Below are 21,870 nucleotides of genomic sequence, written 5' to 3'. Positions count from 1 at the left end.
AGATGCCAACACCAATCCCCTGGCCCTATAGGCAAACTTCAGCTTTTTGGTCACTACCATGTAGGGGACAAACTCAAGGATAAGTCTGAGAAGATCCATGAAATTCACACAATCTTCTGCTCCTCAACAAGTTCTTAGAAACTTTAGGTTTCATCAAATTTGGGCTCCCTAATGACATCACTTTGCTCACAGCTGTATCTTAAAGCAAGGGCCACCACCAGGAGAGTTGAGATAATTTTCTCCCTACTGATAAAGTAATTTTTCTAGATTTCATCCCTGAAATCAAAGTGAATGAGAAATTTATGTCTGCATAACCTCATTTCATCAGAGTAAAGCCCTAACAGGAACTGAAAACAATAGGGGAGACATGAAATGGAATTACTTGCAAAATACTGTATACAATGCCTTGTTATGCTTTCTATACTTGAAAGAAATATGTTTTTTTCATTTTTTTAACCCTTTCTAGTCCAGACAGAAGATTCCCCCTGCCCCTCTCCTGGGATGGCTACAACTGCTTGGGCTACAGATGCTTTCTGAACACAGGCTGGACCACCCTGCTTTGCACTGGGCTCCCTCTGCCCCCAACAATAGCTCCCTGAAGAGTCCCTATGGGATAGAGGACATCATTTGCCCTTCCCATGTTGTCTTGCTCTAGGGATCATACACAACCAGGTCCTCTGTTAGCACATCGGACAGGATGGCAGGAGAGAATCCAATCCCAATTTAAAATGAGGGGATGTGTTTTCATGACTTATCATTTCCCTTCCTGTATCCCATCATCCAACAGTCAATTCTCCTCAATTAATTAGCTTCTGAAGTTTCTTTAGAAGATGCAGAGCTTGTGCACCTTGACTCTAGACCAACCATGATGGTCAGGTGTGGGATAAGACCAAAGGCAGGACCTTCCTGGGTTCTCTGCCTTACATGTGTCTAGTTTCATCCTTGCGCTCTTCCTATCACCCACAGAGCTGCCCAGGGTTATCATTAGTAGGGGGTACTTGGGCTCATTTTATCTTCAGCACCAGAGAGGTCACAGGATCAGAGGTAGATATTTACCTAAGTCTACTGCATGTGAATATCCTCCCAAAACTGCTTTCTGACAATATAAAACCATTGCCGAGACATACAATTAATCCTGGTGGCCACCCGTATAACCGTGCAATGTGTGCAAAAGCTCCTGGAAGCTGCCAAACCATCAGCTCCCCTGAAAGTCAATGCCACAGGAGGGCATTCAGCTTTGCAGTGACATAGAATCATAGAATCATAGAATCGATTGGGTTGGAAAAGACCTCCAAGATCATCGAATCCAACCCTTGGTCCAACTCTAGTCCATTTACTAGATCATGGCACTCAGCGCCACGTCCAATCTGCATTTAAAAATCTCTAGGGATGGTGAATCCACCACCTCTCTGGGCAGCCCGTTCCAATGCCTGATTACTCTCTCTGTAAAGAATTTTTTTCTGATATCCTACTTAAATTTCCCCTGGCAGAGCTTTAGCCTGTGCCCCTTGTCCTATTGCTGAGTGCCTGGGAGGAGAGACCAGCCCCCACCTGGCTAGAACTTCCCTTTAGGTAGTTATAGACAGTGATGAGGTCACCTCTGAGCCTCCTCTTCTCCAGGCTAAACAACCCCAGCTGCCTCAGCCTCTCCCCATAGGACTTGTGCTCCAGTCCCTTCACCAGCCTTGTTGCTCTTCTCTGGACTCGCTCCAGCACCTCAATATCCTTTCTGAACTGAGGGGTCCAGAACTGAACACAGTACTCAAGGTGTGGCCTCACCAACACAGAGTACAGGGGAAGGATCACTTCCCTGGTCCTGCTGGCCACGCTATTTTTGATACAGGACAGGATTCCATTGGCCTTCTTGGCCACCTGGGCACACTGTTGGCTCATGTTGAGCTTCCTGTAAATTAGTACCCCAAGGTCCCTTTCTGCCTGGCTTCTCTCCAGCCACTCTGTGCCCAGCCTGTAGCGCTGCAGGGGGTTGTTGTGGCCAAAGTGCAGGACCCGGCACTTGGCCTTGTTGAACTTCATCCCATTGGAATCAGCCCATCTCTCAAGTCTATCCAGATCCCTCTGCAGAACCCTCCTGCCTTCCAGCAGGTTGACACTCCCTCCCAGCTTGGTGTCATCAGCAAATTTGCTGATGATGGACTCAATCCCCTCATCTAAATCATCAATAAAGATGTTAAACAGGACTGGGCCCAACACAGACCCCTGGGGAACACCACTAGTGACCGGCCGCCAGCTGGATGCAGCTCCATTCACCAGCACTCTCTGGGCCCGACCCTCCAGCCAGCTCTTAATCCAGGAGAGGGTACACTTGTCCAGGCCATGGGCTACCAGCTTTTCCAGGAGTATATTATGGGAGACAGTGTCAAAGGCCTTGCTGAGGTCCAGATAGACCACATCCACAGCCTTCCCCTCATCCACCAGGTGGGTCACCTGATCGTAGAAAGAGATCAGGTTGGTCAGACAGGACCTGCCCCTGCTAAACCGATGCTGTTTGGGTCTAATCCCTTGTCCACCCTGAAGGTGCTGTGTGATTGCACTCAGGATGAACTGCTCCATAACCCTGCCAGGCACGGAGGTCAGGCTGACAGGCCTGTAGTTGCCAAGGTCCTGCTTGCAGCCCTTTTTGTGGATTGGGGTGACATTGGCCAACCTCCAATCATCTGGGACCTCCCCAGAGAGCCAGGACTGTTGGAAGATGATGGAGAGTGGTTTGGCAAGATCTTCTGTCAGCTCCTTCATCACCCTGGGATGGATCCCATCTGGTCCCATAGACTTGTTAGGATCCAGCTGGCTCAGTAAGTCAGTAACTATATCCTCCTGGAATACAGGAGGGCTATTCAGCTCCTTCTCCCTGTCTACCAGCTCCAGAGGCCAGTTGTCTTGAGGGCCACCTGTCTTACTGGTGAAAACTGAGGCAAAGTAGGTGTTAAGTACCTCAGCCTTCTCCTCATCTTCCTTAACTATATTTCCCTTCAAGTCCAACAGAGAATGGAGGTTTTCCTTGCCCCTCCTTTTGTTATTAATGTATTTATAAAAGGACTTTTTGTTATCCCTAACTGAAATAGCCAATTTTACTTCAAATTCCACTTTTCTTTCCCTAATTTTTTTTCTGCATGACCTAGTTCTATCTGTAAATTCTTCGTAAGTAGCCAGCCCTTTTTTCCATAGTCTGTAAACTTTCTTTTTATCCCTGATTTCTTTCAGAATCTCCCTATTTAACCAAGCTGGCCGTCTTCCCCTCCAGCTGGCCTTTCGGCACCCTGGGACAGCCTGTTGCTGTGCATTCAAAATTTCCTTCTTAAAACATGTCCACCTCTCCTGGACCCCCTTGCCTTTAAGGGTTGTTTCCCAGGGTATGCTCTGAATCAGTTTTTTGAATAGGCCAAAATCTGCTCTCTGGAAGTCCAAAGTAGAGGTTTTAATGGTGGCTCTCCTTACATCCCTGAGGACTGAAAATTCTATTATTTCATGGTCACTATGCCCCAGGCGGCCTCCAACCACTACATCATCTACCAGCCCCTCTCTGTTTGTAAACAGTAGGTCTAGCAGGGCCTTAGCCCTGGTAGGCTCATTTACCAGTTGATGAAGGAAATTGTCATCTATACACTCCAGGAACCTCCTTGACTGCCTCTTCTCTGCAGTATGAGGCTCCCAGCAGATATCTGGCAGGTTAAAGTCACCCACAAGAACAAGGGCTGGAGATTTTGAGACATCTGCCAGCTGCTTGTAGAATAATTCATCTCCTTCATCATCCTGGTTGGGTGGTCTGTAACAGACTCCCACAAGGGTGTCAGCCTTGTTGGCCTTGCCCCTGATTCTGGCCCACAGGCACTCAACCTTGTCACTGCTGACCTCAACTCCAACAGAGTCAAGAGACTCTCTAACATATAAAGCCACCCCTCCACCTCTCCTACCCTGCCTGTCCTTTCTGAAGAGCTTGTAGCCCCCCATAGCAGCACTCCAGTCATGTGATTCATCCCACCACGTTTCTGTGACAGCAACTATGTCATAGTTTTCCTGCTGCACTATGGCTTCCAGCTCCTCTTGTTTGTTTCCCATACTGCGTGCATTGGTGTACATGCACTTCAGCTGGGCCATTGATTTCATTCTCAACTCGGGCTCTATGCCCTTAGGCCTATCTCTGGAGAGCCCAGTTGCCGTCCCTTCCCCCTTCAAACCTAGTTTAAAGCCCTCCTAACCAACCCTGCCAACTTATGGGCTACAGTTCTTTTGCCCTTCCTAGATAAATGGAGCCCATCTGCTTTGACGAGACTGGGCAACACGGAGTTTGCCCCATGATCAAAAAACCCAAAATGCACTCATGCACTCTCATACTCTAGCACCACCATGACCAGCCACCCAGGACCATGATGGACACAGCCACTTGCAGCCTCTTGTTCCACTTAATGATGGGTAAAAAAACCTGCTTGAATTATTTGGATACGCTGCTGTCCATCTCACTTTCAACACAGCTGCAAGTGGCAGCTCCTGCAGGGACATCATGGATACTGAGCACCCACATGCTTCCAGGCTTGCAGGGTGAGCCTAGACTCAGGCAAGTCACTGTCACCCATCCCTGTAAATGTCCCCTGTAAGGAAAAAGGGAAGTCCTCTCCTTGATGAAAGTCCTCCCCATCCCTGGCAATGTTCAAGGGCAGGTTGGATGGGGCTTTGAGTAACCTGGTCTACTGGAAGGTGTCCCTGCCCATGGCAGAGGGATTGAAACTATATGGTCTTTAAGGTCCCTTCCAACCCAAACCATTCTAGGATTCTATGATTTAGCAAGCCAGCCTGGGCCTTCATCTTTCCTGCAGGTAACCTGGCCATCAAGGGCACATCTTTCCACTCTATAGTGAGTGCACTAATACCGGACCTATCCTGCCAACACACAATCTTATGTGGCATTTCACTGCCTGCAGCAGACTCCCTGTCCATCTCTGCTTTCCTCCAGCTAGAGACACAGCCTATATCAGCTTCCATCACCTCCAAAAAAACAATTTCATCCTCACCGTAATGATTTTAATCTAAAAGAGGAGGGATTCAGACTCAATAGAGAATTTTTTTACAATGAGGGTAGTGAAACACTGGCACAGGTTGCCCAGAGAGGGGGTAGATGCCCCATGCCTGGAAACATCCAAGGTTAGGTTGGACGAGATTCCAAGCAACTCGATCTAGTTGAAGATGTCCCTGGTCATGGCAGGGGGATTGGACTAGATGAGCTTTAAAGGTCCCTTCCAACTCAAACCATTCTGTGATTCTATGATCACAGGCACTGGCAACCGCTGGGAGCCCATACTGGTCCATGTATGCCTGTCTATCTGCCCATATGAAACACAAGACATGGCACTAAATACTTAAAAATTTTGTTACCACTATCACACTTGATGGAAAAGCAGAAGTTTCCTGATGAATGCATGTTCCCAGCTCTATCAGCAGATGCAGTTGCCCAAGTCTAAATGGAGGAACCATTCTCCCCCAAGGTCCCGGGGAGAAGATGGCTGATGTACATCAGCCAGGTAAAATGCTTCACACCTTCCCATCATCATCTACTGTCTCTCTCTCATCTAAACAATCCTCAAAATACAGCTGGGAAACTGACGCAGGAGATGGCACTGATGCTGAGACTGGAAATCCTCCATCCCTCCACAGAAGAAACACTGAGAAACCCTGAGCTAGCAAAACCTACCTGCAACAACAGACTTCCAGGCTCCACTTGAGCCTATTGCAGCCTGGTTAGAGTTCAGCTGCAACGTGGATTTTTCTTTCAAAAAAGGAAAAAATAAGGATGACTTTTTGGTGAGTAACCCAGTTGTTCCTGCATTTCCAATGGTCAGCTGTTGCAGCCCTGATTCAGGTGGGTCTGGAGGACCACCTGACAAGTTTCGTTTTCACCTTAAAAGGACATGTTTCCAGCCTCAACCAATTGGAGTCAGACCACCGCACCTGGGGCGGGGTCACTTGAGGTCATATATACCTGTGTTTTTGAATAAACTTGGGATTTGCTTGAACATCACATTGGTGTGTGCAGTCTCACTAGCGCTGGTCGGTAACAAATGGTAGGACCCCGACGTGTCTCAGAACATGGAACCCACCTGCAGACCTGCCTAGAACCTTAAGAAGTGGCCTCTGAAAGCTGCTATGCCCCAGTTTTTTTGGGTGCTTTGTGGAGAAGCCCCCGAGAGCTTCTGTCTCCCGTAAACTTGGGAGTTTTGTGTAGTGGCCTTGAGAGCTGCTGGAAGAACGTGGACTGAAGGAACCACGACCTTCGAACCGGTGAGTTAAACAAACATGGGAAATTCCAACTCGACTAAAACGAACTTATTGCTTGATAAATTTGAAAAACTAGCTCGTGTAACAAAAACAGACATTGAAAGACAAGCATTACAAGAATTTTTGGATTGGTGTTTCATTCGAAGGCACCTAACAGATGCCAATTCCACGCTTTCCATAGAATTATGGGAAAAAATTGGGGCAGATTTGTGGAATTCAGCGCAAACTGCACCCGAAGAATTTTTGCCGCTCATTCCGTCATATGCAGCTGTAAAGAAAATGCTGTTAGCAGTAGAACGAGCCCGTAAAAACCTCGATCTACCGGAGAGAAGGGAAAAAAGTCAGCTTCTACAGAGCAGTTTTTCCCCTGAACATCCTTCTGCACCGCCGTGGGCACCGCCGCGGTACCCTTCGGCATCGCCCGTGCCGCTCGCGGAACCCCCGCCGCCACAAGCGCGGAGCCCGGAGTTGAGCCGCGGAGCCAGTGCTGTGCCGTTCCCATACCCATACGCGGCACCGCCCGCTCCCGCTCTGGAAAACCCGGCAAGACCACAGCAACCATGGAATCAAAGCTTTTCTGTTGGAATTTTATATGGTATTTCACCTAGAAAGCAAGCCATATGCTGAACTGCCTATGTAAATAAGTGCTGTAGCCTTAAGAACTAATTAATGAGATCAGAAATGGCTGCTGCCGACTTTCTCGGCAGATGTGCATGGTCAGCCAATTATGAAGGGCTTTGTAATATAAACAACATTGTTAACCAATAATGAGTGCCAAAGTGTCAGCACCTGCGGAAGGTTACAGTCTTAAAGATGTATATTAGTGTGTGTGCGTAAGAATAAAGGAGCCTGTTGCTGCTAACTTCTGTGAAGTCGTCTCTCAGGTCCAAAAACCCGCCTCCCCCCGGTTACACTTTTCCACGCCGTTCGTCACCGCAAAAAGCCAAGAAGTTGTCTTTGCACCGCCTTACAACTACCAAGAAACAGCCTATGCACAGCAAATGAGACCACCGGCTGCCGCTGTAGAAGCGGCCGGACCTCAGCAGCAACCTTGGAACCCCACGAGACACGCCGCAGAAAACCAAACCGTGAGTGACTTTTATTTAAATCCTAACTCCGAGAAGGCGCGATGGGGAATGCCCTCAGCCGAGAGAGACATGTGGAGGGGGGGACAAACCCCGTGGAGTTTCTCTCCCCCTGCCCATCCACCTTCGGCGCCAGCTCCGCCACCGCCGCCGCCAATGCCCTGCGGGTACCTCGGAGCTGGAGTCGCCCCGCCGCCGCGCTCCCCGCCACCCTGCGGGTACGCCGGAGTCGCTCTGTTGTGGCAAGAGGCGGCCGCGGGAGACATTTCGGCAGAACTCGAAACCGCGTGGCCAGGAAAACAAAGAGACCACGTGGTCGCAAAGCCCGCGAAATCAAACAAAGGAACGGCGCGCCCTTACCACGAGGCGCAAGGACCACCCAACCCCCCTCCCTACTGCCTGCCAATCAAGGCGGATGTGCCAGGCGCGGGTCCGCCGCAGCCCGCAGGGGCCGGGGTCGGCTCCGAATTCGCACGCCCCTGGGGCAAATCAGTTCCCGCGCCACCCCCACCACCTCCTCCGTGGATTGACTGCGTCATGGAGAGGGGAGAGACTCCTCCCCAGTGGAGCGGAGGTCCCCCCCGGCATTGCCTTCACTGTGCGCCATTCACAGCGCGAGCGTCAGCGCCGGTCGCGCAGAACACAAGCTCTGCAGCACCAGCGGGGACCCTCTCCCCGATAGCCGTGCGCTGCCCGCAGCTGCCAGCACCGGCACTGGAACCCCCCGTGCCGGTAGAGACTGCCCCTGCGCCGGCAACCTGGTACCTGCAGCCTCCATCACCGACAGCCACACCCACCGGCTGTATCCCAGAATGGAGAGCAACACACAAAGAAGCCTCTGTTTGGGACATGCTGGGGAGAGCTGGGAATCGCAATGCTGCTAACTTAATTTCAAAGCTTTCTGATACCCAGGTACCAGATTCTGCAGATGGAGTCACAAAGCCACCTCGCGACCTCACATTTAATACCCAGCAAAGGTACAAAGAGTTAGTATCCATAGCTGCAGAAGTAGGTACACCTTCACCTTCCCTGCAACCTCTGGTTTCTGTGCCTGTGATTAACACTACACAAGGCTTAAAATGGGAGCCACTTGATTGGAAAATTGCACAAAAAATACACAGTGTAGTCGTTCAATATGGCTATGACAATGCCTTGGTAAAAAACCAAATCACAGCCTTCATAAAATACAATAACATAATCCCAGCAGACACTAAGGCTTTAATGGAGTTTATTCTACCTTCTGCTGCTTATATGATATTTCTACAGAAATGGAAAGAGCAGTTAACGGAGGAACAGGCAAAAAATATACACTTAGAAACTGGACATCCCTTAAAATTAGCATCTTTAGACCAGCTAATGGGATCAGGAGCTTATGAAGACCCACAAACACAAGCTGCATTACATTTTCATATTTTGCAACAGTCAAAGAGTGCTGCTTTGACCGCATTCTCTAATCTGCCTAAGAAGGGAAAACCTTCTCTACCTTATATGCAAGTAATGCAGAAACCTGGACAGACATTCATGGAATTTGTAGATAAAGTAACAGAAGCTTTGGATGCTGCTCCAAATATTACCCCTGACATTAAACCAGCCTTATTAAAAGATCTGGTAATTAATAATGCCAATCCTCAATGCAAACAGCTCATAGCCTCTCTACCAGCCACAGCTACTTTGGTACAGTTAATTGAAGCCTGTGCCAGATTGCCCTGGGTAGAAGAGGAGGAAAAAGCAAAGCTACATGCTTCTGCTCTAGCCACAGCTCTTAGCAAACAATCTACACAAAAAAGGGGGAAAATACCCTGGAACTTAACAACAAAATCTTGTCCAGCAAAACCAAAATATAGCAGAACTCAAAGCTTCACTGGAGAATGTAACCGTTGTCACAGACTTGGTCACAAAGCCCAAGATTGTCATTCTAAATATAAAAAGGATGGTACTCCTCTAACAAACATGGGGTGGGGAGCTGGGCCTCCAAAAAACCAGAGGGGCTGCAAGCCATGGGGTGCAGCCAGTCAAATAGCTCATGGAAACTGGAGCCAAGCTGCCTTCCCCATATGGCAACCACAACCACAAGCAGTGGTAGCCTAGGACTACTCATTAACTGTCCAATCAAACAAGAACAGTCCAGTTCAAGAGCATGTTGTTTAGCCTGTATTTTGAAATTCTGTTAACTTTCAGTTAAAGTGCAGTTTTGAACTTATTGCACTGCCAAGTTGCCCAGCAGGCTGTAGGGATAAGGACACCTGTCCCCTCAGCTGCTGAACATTTTCTGCAGAATGTAAGTAGTTATGTTTAGCCTTTGTGAATTTTCTGTTTACTGCTTTACCAAGAGTGTATAAGGACTAAAAATCAAAGCTTCATTCTCAAACCTCTGTGATGGCCACACAGAAGTTCTGAGAATGGACCTTGAACATAAGGAGATTTAGTTCAGCTGGACTGAACTGGCTTCTTTACTAAGTTAAGTCACTCTGCGCTCTTGGACACTATGCACAAAATTCAATAAAATTCGTAGTTTGTTTACAGTGGTCTGTGCGGTGACGACTGCACAAAAAGACCACAATTTCACGCGTGAAAGAAAAGTTTCTTGTTTTGCACTAGTTGTAAGTTTGCAAATTCCAAACATACATGTCTTAGTCATGTATTAGTTTGTGTGAGTTTACAAAGGTTACTGTGCCTCCTTCCAAAAGTAAAAGAGAGGGGGAGGTAGGGATATGTAACCTGCAAATACCCTGTTAAGTCTTGAATTAGCAAAATTTAAGACTTTCAAAATGTTATTTCTCAATTTTCAAAATTTTCAGCCTTTCTGTTCAAGTTGCAATATGCATGATGTGTATTATGTTGTTTGCATTTTTGCTTTGTTCTTTTAAACAAAAGGGGGAGATGTTGCAGTCCTGATTCAGGTGGGTCTGGAGGACCACCTGACAAGTTTCGTTTTCACCTTAAAAGGACATGTTTCCAGCCTCAACCAATTGGAGTCAGACCACCGCACCTGGGGCGGGGTCACTTGAGGTCATATATACCTGTGTTTTTGAATAAACTTGGGATTTGCTTGAACATCACATTGGTGTGTGCAGTCTCTCTAGCGCATGGTTTGCAACAGTCAGCGTTAATCACTTCCTATTGGCCAATAGGAATAACTTTTCGAAATGGCACATTCATGTTCTGCAGCTTTTCTGTTTACACACATATAATGGTTTTGACCCATGGCTTCCTCAGTAACTAGGTGTAACTAAGGAAGCAGACATCACAAGTATTCCACACGTGTTTTCCACGTAACAGAGGAGGAGCTTAGTTTTCCTTCTTCCGGGGAGCTGGGTGTGGGAGAAGCCTGGATGGTCTGTTCTGTTCTTGTGCTGTTCCTGGCCTGGGACGTGGGTGAGATCATTTCATGCTTGTTCTCCTTTAATTGCATTTGTCTGTTTCATTTATTTAGGTTTGGTTTTGTTTCTTCCTCTTTTCTGGTTAACAAGTTGTTTGGTTTGTTTTTTCCCCTTTTTCCCTTCTCCCTTTTCCCTGGGGGTGGGGTCCTACGTGGTGTGTATACATTGTATATATGTGTTTGCAAATGTCAGGAAAATATAATTTCTTTTTAATTCAGTTCAGTTTCTTTTGAGTTCTTCTCTTTTCAGATTTTTCAGTTTTTTTTCCTTTGCTACGGGGACTCAGGGGGGAGGGAGAGGGCAGTCCAGGTTTGGTAAGAAGCTAGGCCAAACCTGCGACATTAATTGGAGGCACCGGTGGGATATACGACCTTGGTTTGTTGTGTAAATAATCTATTCTTTATAGAACAGTGTCAAGGAGAACTGCCAACTGAAGTCGTGTTTACAAAACAAAGACCGGGAAGGCAGCCAAGAGTACCTTGTTGATATAAACAAGGTCTCTGTTTGGGAACAGAGTAGTCAGGACAAAGTAAATAATGAATAGAGTGGTGTCCACGTATTTGAGCAACTACCTGAGAGGTACCAGAAGAGGTCGCTCTAACCATGACCTCGAAGGTGGCATAGCACCATGGCCCCTTATGGTGAAAGGCCTCCTCTTAAGAGTCATTCTGCCCTTTGACATACTAATACTGGCAACACTGGTTCCTGTTTTGGGAATGCCAATAAGGAAGCGTCCAGGTCCAGATGTTGAATGTCACGCATGTGAATCTCTACTAAATGGTGACATTAAAGGCCTGTTACAATGTGACCTTAAAGGCCTGTTAAAATGTGACATTAACAGCCTGTTAAAGGGGATTCCTATTGTGACAATCAGTTCCAGTTATTATTTTAATTGTGTTGTGACAGCATTAGTATTTATGGAAATAATGAAACTGTTGTTTAGAACCGGAGGAATGGTGGTGTCTTGTTGCTTTTCCTGTTTGAGATCTAAGAAAGGCCATGCCTTGAGGGGACTTGCTGGAACTTTGGAAGGGGCTTCGGACAGGCCAGTCCCTGGGTGGGATGGGGCCTGGCTGGATTTTGGTATAGCGCTAAGGCGTTTGGCACTTCCCATTAATTGCAAGCTCACGCCAGAACAAGTGTGTGATCCTGGTGAGCTGGCCCGCCATTTATTAGAAGGGTGTTTTGCCTACGAGGACCCGTATACGCGAGTCACCGTTTTGTGTTGGGGCCTGGCTAGTGCTTATCAGTTGGCCATGGGCCACTCCCAAAGGGTTGAGGCCAAAACAGGAAGTGAAAATATACCGTCCAGGACCCATGATGCCCCTGTCCCATCCACTGGAGACGAAGCCCAAATACAGCAGGAAGATAATGCTGCCTCTGAAACTGGGACTCAAACTATAAACCAGGAAGACAATGCTGTCCTTACTACAACTAGTGATGTTCCCGTCCTATCCACTGGAGACGGAGTCCAAACGCAGCATGAGACCACTGTTGTTACTGAGACTCAGACACAACCTGAAACCGACACAGCTCTTGTTCACTCTGTGGAAACTCAAACTCAAGCCACAACACCGAGGATCACTGTTGCCCCAGTAAAGAAGAAAAAGGCGTGGATGAAGGAGACCATTAAACTTACAGAGCCACTCCCGCAAGTGGAACGTGAAGAAGAAGAAGAGGAAGAAGAAGAAGAAGCAGAAGAAGAAGCAACTGCTAGAGAGGAAGGAGTGGTCACAGGAGATGGGGCACACCCAATGGGACTGACGGAGCGCCTAAAAGAGAGCAGAGAGGCGGCAATCGAGGAGTCGTACTCAGGATACAGACGCAAGTTCCCAGAAGAGGAAACGAGGAGGTCAACACGTATCCATCAGCCTGAGGAAGAACCATCTCCACCTCTCCAGACGCAACCCTCCCTTGAAGGTGTGAGTCCATCTCTCCACACCAGAGCCACATTTGTGGGAATAGATGATTGGGGAAGGCCCTTGTCCCAGCATCTTAAAGATTATACACTCCCTCCACGGCGTGAACAAGCTAGGAGTCTCTCCCCATGGCTTGAAGAAGGTAGAAGTCCCTCTCCGCGGCGTGGACAACTTAGGAGCCCACTCCCCCGGAGTGAACAGCACAGAAGCTCGTCCTCAGGGCGTGAACAGTCCCCACCGTCAAGTGAGAGGGCCAGAAAGGAGGTGAGAGATGTTCCATGGAAGAGTGGAAGAGTGAAAACACAAGTGGAGAGAATTATACGTGGGAGAGATGGACAGGAAATAATGAGGGAAAGTGAAATTACACGATCACTGACCCCAAAGGAGATTCGGGATATACGAAGGGATTACAGTCGGATGCCGGATGAACGAATCCTCACTTGGCTGGTGCGATGTTGGGACAGTGGGGCTAGAAGTCATATCCTGGAGGGACACGAAGCACAACAATTGGGATCTCTGGCCCGAGATCGTGAAATAGAACAGGAAATGGGAAAGGAGGAGACGGCATGCAGTCTCTGGATCCGAATCCTCCGTGCTGTGAGGGAAAGATACCCACTGAAAGAGCATCTGATGAGTGCTCCAAGAAAGTGGAACACCCCAGAAGAAGGCATCCAGTATCTCCGGGAATTGGCCATGCTGGAGATCATATATTCTGATCCAGATTATTATGACATCTTCGTCCCAGAGCAGGTTATACGCACACGGTCAATGTGGGATAAGGTGATGAAAGGTGCCCCTACACCCTACATGTTTGGTATGATATCCGGATATACTCCAAGCGCGAAAGAGGTAGAAGTGGATAAAATGTGTCAATGGATACGGAGAATATTGGAAACCATGGGAGACCTCTCCAAACTCTGGCGTCGTCCCATCTACAGTGAGGAAGGGGTAGAGAGAAGTACTGAAAGCTCTGAGTACGAAGAAGACCCTAAAAGCAACGATAATAAGGGTCACAAAGAAGGGTCTCGTTCTAGTTCTCGTTCCCGTTCTCATTCTCGGTCACCTCATGCGGCATGTGGGAAAACTGGAAGCCCCAGGAGTAAGACACAGAGTGAGCGTAGTGTCTTGTGGACTGTTCTACGTAAACTAGGGGAAAACATGAAGAAATGGCACGGTGAACCCACCTCTAAACTTGAAGCCCGATTGCAAGAATTAAAACAGAAATTAGCTGGTAAGAAAGCTGTCCACATAGCTGAGGCAAAGACCCCGGAAAAGAAACATCGATCTCCGAGACGAAAAAGAAGCAACTCCCTCAACTCCGATGGAGGAGCCTCTGACAGAACATTGCTCAAGTCAGATGGAGAATACTACGACCAGGAGCAACGATAGAGGGGCCCTGCCTCCTGCCAGGAGGAGGAGAGGAACCAGGATGACAATCGGGTTTATTGGGCTGTGTGGGTTCAATGGCCTGGCACATCGGATCCTCAGAAATACCGAGCTTTGGTAGATACTGGTGCCCAATGTACATTAATGCCATCGGAACATGAGAGTACAGAGACTGTGTCTATTTCTGGAGTAACCGGAGGGTCTCAAGACTTATCAGTGGTAGAGGCCGACATGAGTTTGACAGGAGACCAATGGGAAAAGCATTCCATTGTGACAGGGCCAGAAGCCCCTTGCATTCTTGGCATGGACTATTTAAAAAGGGGATACTTCAAGGACCCAAAGGGGTACCGGTGGGCTTTTGGTGTAGCCACAGTGATTGGAGACAAGTCCAAACAGTTGTCTGCTCTTCCTGGCCTCTCAGAAGACCCTTCTGCTGTGGGATTACTGTGAGTCAAAGATCAAGAAGTACCGATGGCCACTGCAACTGTACATAGGCGACAGTATCGTACAAACCAAGATGCTGTGATCCCCATCCACAAGATGATCAGGAAGCTGGAAAGTCAAGGGGTGGTCAGCAGAACACACTCACCCTTCAATAGCCCTATCTGGCCTATACGTAAATCAGATGGAGAATGGAGACTGACTGTGGACTATCGTGGCTTGAATGAAGTTACGCCACCGTTGAGTGCTGCTGTGCCAGATATGTTGGAGCTCCAGCATGAGCTGGAGTCCAAAGCAGCAAAGTGGTATGCCACTATTGACATTACTAATGCATTCTTCTCCATTCCCTTGGCAGCAGAGTGCAGGCCGCAGTTTGCTTTCACCTGGAGGGGCGTGCAGTACACCTGGAACCGACTGTTCCAGGGGTGGAAACACAGTCCTACCATCTGTCATGGGCTGATCTAGGCCACATTGGAGAAGGGTGAGGCCCCAGAACACATCCAGTATATCGATGATGTCATTGTATGGGGAAATACAGCAGAAGAAGTCTTTGAAAAAGGACAAAAGATTATTCAGATTCTGCTCAAAGCTGGTTTTGCCATCAAAAAGAGCAAGGTCAAAGGACCTGCCAGAGAGATTCAGTTCCTTGGGGTGAAATGGCAAGATGGATGTCGCCAGATTCCAACCGATGTCATCAATAAGATTGTAGCAATGGCTCCACCGACTAACAAGAAAGAGACTCAAGCTTTTCTGGGAGTCATAGGCTTCTGGCGAATGCACATTCCCGAGTACAGCCAGATTGTGAGCCCTCTCTATTTTGTGACCCATAAAAAGAACAGTTTCCAGTGGGGTCCTGAACAACAATAGGCTTTCAAGCAGATCAAGCAGGAAATTGCACATGCTGTGGCTCTGGGACCTGTCAGAACAGGACCAGATGTAAAGAATGTACTTTACTCTACAGCTGGGGATAAAGGTCCCTCCTGGAGCCTCTGGCAAAAAGTGCCTGGCGAAACACGAGGGCGACCACTTGGTTTCTGGAGCCAAAGCTACAAAGGCTCTGAGGCCAATTACACCCCTATGGAGAAGGAAATCCTAGCGGCATATGAAGGCATACGAGCGGCCTCAGAGGTAGTTGGTACTGAAGCACAGCTTTTCCTGGCACCTCGACTACCAGTGTTAAGCTGGATGTTTAAAGGAAAAGTGCCCCCAACACACCATGCCACCGATGCCACGTGGAGCAAGTGGATTGCTTTGATTACACAACGTGTTCGAATTGGGAGCTCGAATCGCCCTGGGAAATTAGAAATCATAACCAATTGGCCTGAAGGTGGGAACTTCAGCCTGGCAGATGAAGAGGAGAAAGAGTCAGTGAATCGAGCCGAAGAAGCTCCACCATATAATCAGTTGCCAGATGAAGAGACGCGCTATGCCCTTTTCACTGATGGTTCTTGCCGTATCGTAGGGAGGAGCCGTAAGTGGAAAGCAGCTGTGTGGAGTCCCACCCGATGGGTGGCAGAAGCCACCAAGGGGAAAGGCGAATCGAGCCAATTTGCAGAACTCAAAGCTGTCCAATTGGCCCTAGACATTGCAGAAAGATAAGGATGGCCAAAGCTCTACTTGTACACCGACTCATGGATGATAGCGAATGATCTATGGGGATGGCTGGACTGGTGGAAGAAAATGAATTGGAGGCATAGAGGGAAACCCATCTGGGCTGCTGATCTGTGGCAAGACATTGCTGCCAGAGTAAAAAACTGAATGTGAGAGTCCGCCATGTGGATGCCCATGTGCCCAAAGGTCGAGCTAATGAGGAACAAGATAATAACAGACAGGCAGACCGAGCTGCACAGATCAAGGTGTCACAAGTAGACCTAGATTGGCAGCAAAAGGGAGAATTGTTCCTAGCTCGATGGGCCCATGATGCTTCAGGCCATCAAGGCCGAGACGCAACCTATAAATGGGCACGGGACCGAGGGGTGGATGTAACCATGGACACTATTTCCCAAGTTATCCGCGATTGTGAAACCTGTGCTGCCATTAAGCAGGCAAAAAGGTTGAAGCCCCTCTGGTATGGTGGACGTTTGGACAAGTATAAATATGGAGAGGCCTGGCAGGTTGTCTACATCACATTGCCACAGACTAGCCAAGGTAAGCGCTATGTGCTTACCATGGTTGAAGTTACCACTGGGTGGTTAGAGACATATTCGGTACCACATGCAACGGCCCGGAATACTATCTTGGGCCTTGAGAAACAGGTCCTGTGGAGGCATGGCACTCCAGATTGCATTGAGTCAGATAATGGGACTCATTTCAAGAACAATCTAGTGGCCACCTGGGCACGGGAGCATGGTATCAAATGGTAAGAAGCTAGGCCAAACCTGCGACAACACATTTTGCTACCTTATGTCAACACTTGCTGATGAATAAATATATCACTGGACTAACTGAAAATGAAGTCCTGGCAAAGGCAGATTGGATGTTTAAATCCTGCTGACAGATTTATCCTAATATCTTTGCAGGAAACAAAAATCAAGCTTTAACCCTTGTCTCCTGCAGCTCTTAACCCCTTTATACCTCATGCCAGGATCATTGGACAGTGGAAAGAAAAGCAATAAAGGCACAAATAGAAACTTTTGGGGAAGCACTGCAGGAATGTAATCAAAATTATGCCAATCTCACACAAACCCATAAAATTTCGCAAGCCAGCAGACCCTCGAAGTCTATTAAGGAACAATCCTTCAGCATCCCAGCACATGCTCAGGATGTTGAACCTACTCCAGATATCCTTCTTTCATTCATGACCCTTTATCTCCTGGTTTTTCATGCTGAGGCAAAATAGTTCATGCTTTGCAACCCACTTTTCTGTTAAACATCTTTGCTTATTTCCAGAAGGCATAAAAAGACTTACTTATGTTTCTTAAAAAATTTGCAGACGGGGAAAAACAACAGTCCAGCCTCCAAAGGAGCAGTGAGCAGGATGGGACCCCACACGGTACAGAAGCAAACTCAAGGTTGGGGTTTTTCTTAATCTCAAGAAACTGATGAGCAGCAATTTTACAGAAACTGCTCTTTTGGCAAAAAAACCCCTTATAACCTCGTATTGGTCTCCAGAAATACATCTATCTCTTTCTCTGTGCACCACCATGCCCATCCTGCCTGCCATGACCATGGGACATGACCACAGAGACCACTGTGCTCCAACCAACACTCCAGATCCACTAATCCTTGGAGCTGCTCCTTTCCAAGCTCCCCCCGTTTCCTATTCTCCCCCATATCTCCTTCTTCCAGCTAGATTTGTCCCATACCTGGCAAGCTTGCTGCTTCTCCGCTGGCACCCTAACATTCAATTATAAGCAACAGGCATGCAGAGCAGTGCTAAAAAAAACCAAAGAAAAACACTTTCCAACTCTCTTTTTCTAGTTTTTTTTCAACCTGACAAGGTGGGATTAGGTTCCTTTTAACACAAAGATTTCTAACAAGTTCATTTATCAAGGTTCATTGGGATTCCCAGGGATTAGGGAGATGCTGTGCTGGTTCCCAACCTAAATCCCTACAAAATTCACCCAGGGGTGCGGGAGCACTGCTATTTCCAACTGGAGCCCATGATTTTCCTGGTTGACTTGAGCAGTGCAGGCTTGTGCTACACTGTAATCCCTCCTAGAGTTTCTCGCCAGAATTTTAAAATTCTACTTTGTGCAGAGGGTGGCTTAGATAAATTATATCTTAATTCTTCAAGAGGTAGCAGTAGGCACAGAGGCAAGTAGCCCAAAAGCAAAATGCATGACAAAGGCAAGGAGATGCTTCCCCTAAGAAAGGGGCTGTTTTTCCTTTTATCTGTAGTCTGCATTGAAAAAAATCCACTTACCAATTGGTTTGAGAAAATCCATTGGATCTCTGGAGTAGGGTGGAGGGGGAGACTCTGGAATTACAAAAGTAGAGAGAAAATAAAGGCAGAGCCATGAGAAAGGGAAAAAAAAAGAGAGAGGAACTTATGATAGTGGCATTCTTTTAGCAAAACTGTCTTAGCTCTGGGGGTTGGAGGCAGGGCAGAGGCGGTGATTGCCTTGATATTTAGCTGTCAGATAAACAAAAAGGACCGTCTGGCGCCAGTCTCCCTGCTATCTGCCGATCGGGCTGTCTGACAGGGGCTTCCTTGTCTCAGCGGAGCCGCGGCAGCGCCGGGGCCGCCCGGCCCCTCTAATCCCCCGGCACCGCGCGGGGACGGAGTGATAGACGACTCCGCCCGCCGTGCCGGGCCCCCCGGGGCGGGAAATTATCCCCTCCCTTAAACAGAAAAAAATACATAAACCAGGGCAATGGAAAGGGGTTATTTGTGTGTTGGTTTGGTTTTGGTTCTTATTCCAGAGGAAAAAAATTTTGGTGGGCTGGGAGGCGAATGTCGCTGCATCCTCCATCCCCGCATTCCCTCCATCTCCCCGTATCCCAGCTCCCCCCGCTGCCGTACCTAGCTCGCAGAGCCGGCTGAGGTGGTGCGGGTTGCAGCAAACGAGCTCGGGGTGAGCCTTGCCGTAGGATTCACAGCAACATAACCGCTTCACTTCGGAGCAGTGGCGGAGGTCGGGCCAGCGGAACACCTTGCAGAGCAGTACCGGCAGTGGGTACCAGTGTTGGCCCAGCTGGGAGTCGGCCTTGGCGGGCAGCAGCAGGCAGGGGGTCCGCGCCCCGCCGCGGGACTCCACGGCGTGCAATAACCCCTCCAACTGCCGCTCCTTCAGCCGTTTCAACACGACGTGGGTCAGCGCCTTCAGTTCCGCCTCCGCACCCGCCGTTGCCCGCCCGCCGTGGCCCGCCTTCCCCGAGCAACATCCGTGCCCCCTGCCGCAGGCAGGCACTCGGGCCTCGGCCACGGCTGCGGCCACAGCAGCGCCGGGCTGGCCCGCCGCCTCCGCCTCCTCCTCTCCGCCGGGCGCACGGCTCCGCCAGATTCGCCGGACAAGCACCGAGCGTTTGGTCCTGAACATATGGGACGAGAGGAAGGGGCCCCGGCTACAAAACGGGCATGTCGTCCGCCGCGCATGAAGGTGTCGGGAGCCGGGACGCGGCGGCGGACAGCGGCGGGCGGCAACACGCGCCAGTCTCCGCGCTGGGGCTGCGGGTCCCGCCGCCTCCCGCGGGGGGCTGCGCCGGCTGCGCCTCCGCCCACCGCGAGAAAATAAAAAAGTAATAAAAAAATAAATGAGGAAAAGATAAGTGGGGAGGAGGAGCAGCTGCTGCCCCGGCTTTGCCCAAAAAAGAAAAATTTAAAGCCCGTCTAGAGCCCGCGGCGCCCGGCGCGGGGGGAGGCGAGCGGAGATTGTCGGCGCTGCGTCTCTTTGCGCGACTGCGGAACGCAGCCGGAGCCGCGGGAGAGCTTCGGCCGCCCAGGGGCCGTGGCGTCCATCAACCCGCCAGGCCGGGGAGGGGATGCGGAGGAACGAGAAGGGAGGGATGCGGCGCAGGTCAGAGTCAAAGGATAAAAAATAAAAAGCGAGCCAAAAAAGTGTCTATATATATAAAAAAAGAAATATTAAAAAAACCTGAAACACCAACCCTAAGGTTTGGACGTCGGTTTAAGCATCTGTCACAAAAGAGACGAACAAGCGCTTCCAGTGTTGTATCCCTTTTTAAAGCCCAGGTCGTCCCGATGCGGGGTTCGGGATGGGTTTTTTTCCTCCTTTCCAAAGGTTTTAATCCACATGGACACACACATGGAATCTTGATCCGACTGCTACGGAAAGAGAGAGGGGGAAAAGGGGGCTGTGTCTCCTCCTTCCTGCCTTCCCCAGCAACCTGCTGCGGTAGGGGGGAGTCGCGTCGAGCCGCCCGCCCGCTCGCCCCTCCAGGCGGTCCTTACATGGGTGCGGGGCTTCCCTCCGTGCTGCCGGCGCCTCTGCCTCGGTGCTTTTTTTTTTTTTCCCTCCTCTCTACTCCTTCCTTCCTGCCTGCCTTCCTTCCTTCCCCTCCTCCTCCTCCTTTCTTGGCTTGCGTTTTTTGTTTTTTTTTTTCCTTCCCTCTACCCGCTGCAACGAGCCGCTCTCCCCACACGAGTGCCTCCATATTTCCCTTGCTGCGTGTGAGGGGCGCCGCGGTGGCAGAGAGAGCTGGGGCGACAGCGGAGCCGCCGGCGGCGCGGTGCCTGCGTCCCCCAACCCCTCGGCCTGCTCCCCCCACCATGGCTACGGTGGCGGCTCGCAGTGCGGAGCGGCGCGGCCCCGGCCTCGTCACGTGGGCGTCTAGACACCGTGTCGCTCCGGGGAAAATCCCCCTATATATTTATCTCCAGTCGCCTTTCGCAATCGGCAGCTCGGGTTGCTGAAAGTTTGTGGGTCCCTCCGTCCCGGTTCCCCCTCCCCAATTTCCATCCCTGCCACGGGATGGGGGGGGCCCTCCAGGAGCACTGCAAGGGCGCGGAGCAGCTGGTCTCCCCCCGGAACCCAGCGGGGCACAGCGGAGGGAGCCCTCGGGGCCGGGGTGTGCCGGAGCCCACTGTAAGTATTGAAATATTAAATCAAATCAGTAATAAAAATTTAAAAAAATATATATATATAATTCTGGTCATCGAAAGAGGACACAGCACAAAAAGCAATAATATGAATAATACTTTCCACTTTTACAGCACCTGTCGCCAAAGGACGCGAAAATATTTCATAGAAGGTCGGTACACTTCAATTCTCATCAAATGCAAAGCAGAAATGATCATCACTCTGATATTATTGTTATGGGTCGTAATAATAGTCATAATAATCCCTGGCACCCTGGGAGATCCACAGATTTCTCATTCCAATTCTGGACTTTGAAAGGATGGTGAAACTGAGCCACCAAGAGGCTGTGCAACTCGTCCAGCCCCACTGCACTCTGTGGCCAAGCTGGTGAAACAAAGACAAAATAAAATAAAATAAAAATTTTACCATGTTAGCTAACTTTTGAAATTTAGTATAAGTATGACTTTGCAATATGTAATCGCCTGCAAGTAGGGGTTTGCCCAATTGTGGGCAGTTGAGATAAAGGGGAATTGTGGCTTGCTTGAACAGATAAGACACTTACAGAAAAGAAGCGCTTTTAGCACGTAGCAAGAGTAATCAATAACATTGCCAGGAAAATGAGAGTTGGTTGGGGGACATAGTTGCTTGGAATGATAAGGCTTTATGTAACTACCCTATAGTAATAAGTATAGGGGATAGGTAACTGTAGATATACCTTCCCTCGAAGACAGGGAAGAAACAGAAGCGGAGGTTTAAGGTTTAGTTTGCACTGTTTTAATCTGGTTCTGTTAGTTTTGGTTGGAGTTCTCAGATGCTTTTCCTTGCATAGGCGGCGATTTTGCCAACCCTCCCGGTGAGGTCCCGTCCCGGTGTTGCTACGGCGACGCCGAGG

General features: G+C 49.1%; 1 protein-coding gene and 1 long non-coding RNA gene across 3 annotated transcripts in view; one reads left to right on the top strand and one right to left on the bottom strand.

The window, feature by feature from the left end:
* LOC139683034 (mothers against decapentaplegic homolog 7-like) overlaps positions 1 to 20,391 on the bottom strand; it is a 78,078-nt gene extending 57,687 nt beyond the window's left edge. Inside the window, exons 1-3 of one of the 2 annotated variants that reach the window (XM_071577739.1) lie at positions 20,351 to 20,391; positions 18,962 to 20,224; positions 18,362 to 18,415 (exon numbers count right to left, since the gene is read on the bottom strand). In XM_071577739.1, coding sequence (XP_071433840.1) covers positions 18,362 to 18,415; positions 18,962 to 19,478 — 571 coding nt within the window. In that variant the 5' untranslated portion in view covers positions 19,479 to 20,224; positions 20,351 to 20,391. Of the gene's footprint in view, positions 1 to 18,361; positions 18,416 to 18,961; positions 20,287 to 20,350 lie in introns of those variants that run through there. The other variant, XM_071577740.1, reaches the window with a different exon arrangement.
* LOC139683035 (uncharacterized) lies at positions 20,352 to 21,411 on the top strand. The gene is made up of 2 exons (XR_011699742.1): positions 20,352 to 20,984; positions 21,113 to 21,411. It is a non-coding gene; the product is annotated as an uncharacterized lncRNA (long non-coding RNA).
* The last annotated feature ends 459 nt before the right edge of the window (positions 21,412 to 21,870 follow it).

Source organism: Pithys albifrons, chromosome 26, assembly GCF_047495875.1.
Source record: "Pithys albifrons albifrons isolate INPA30051 chromosome 26, PitAlb_v1, whole genome shotgun sequence".
NCBI lineage: Eukaryota > Metazoa > Chordata > Aves > Passeriformes > Thamnophilidae > Pithys > Pithys albifrons.
Note: the sequence above shows the minus strand (reverse complement) of the source record. Positions and strands in the feature narration are given on the sequence as shown.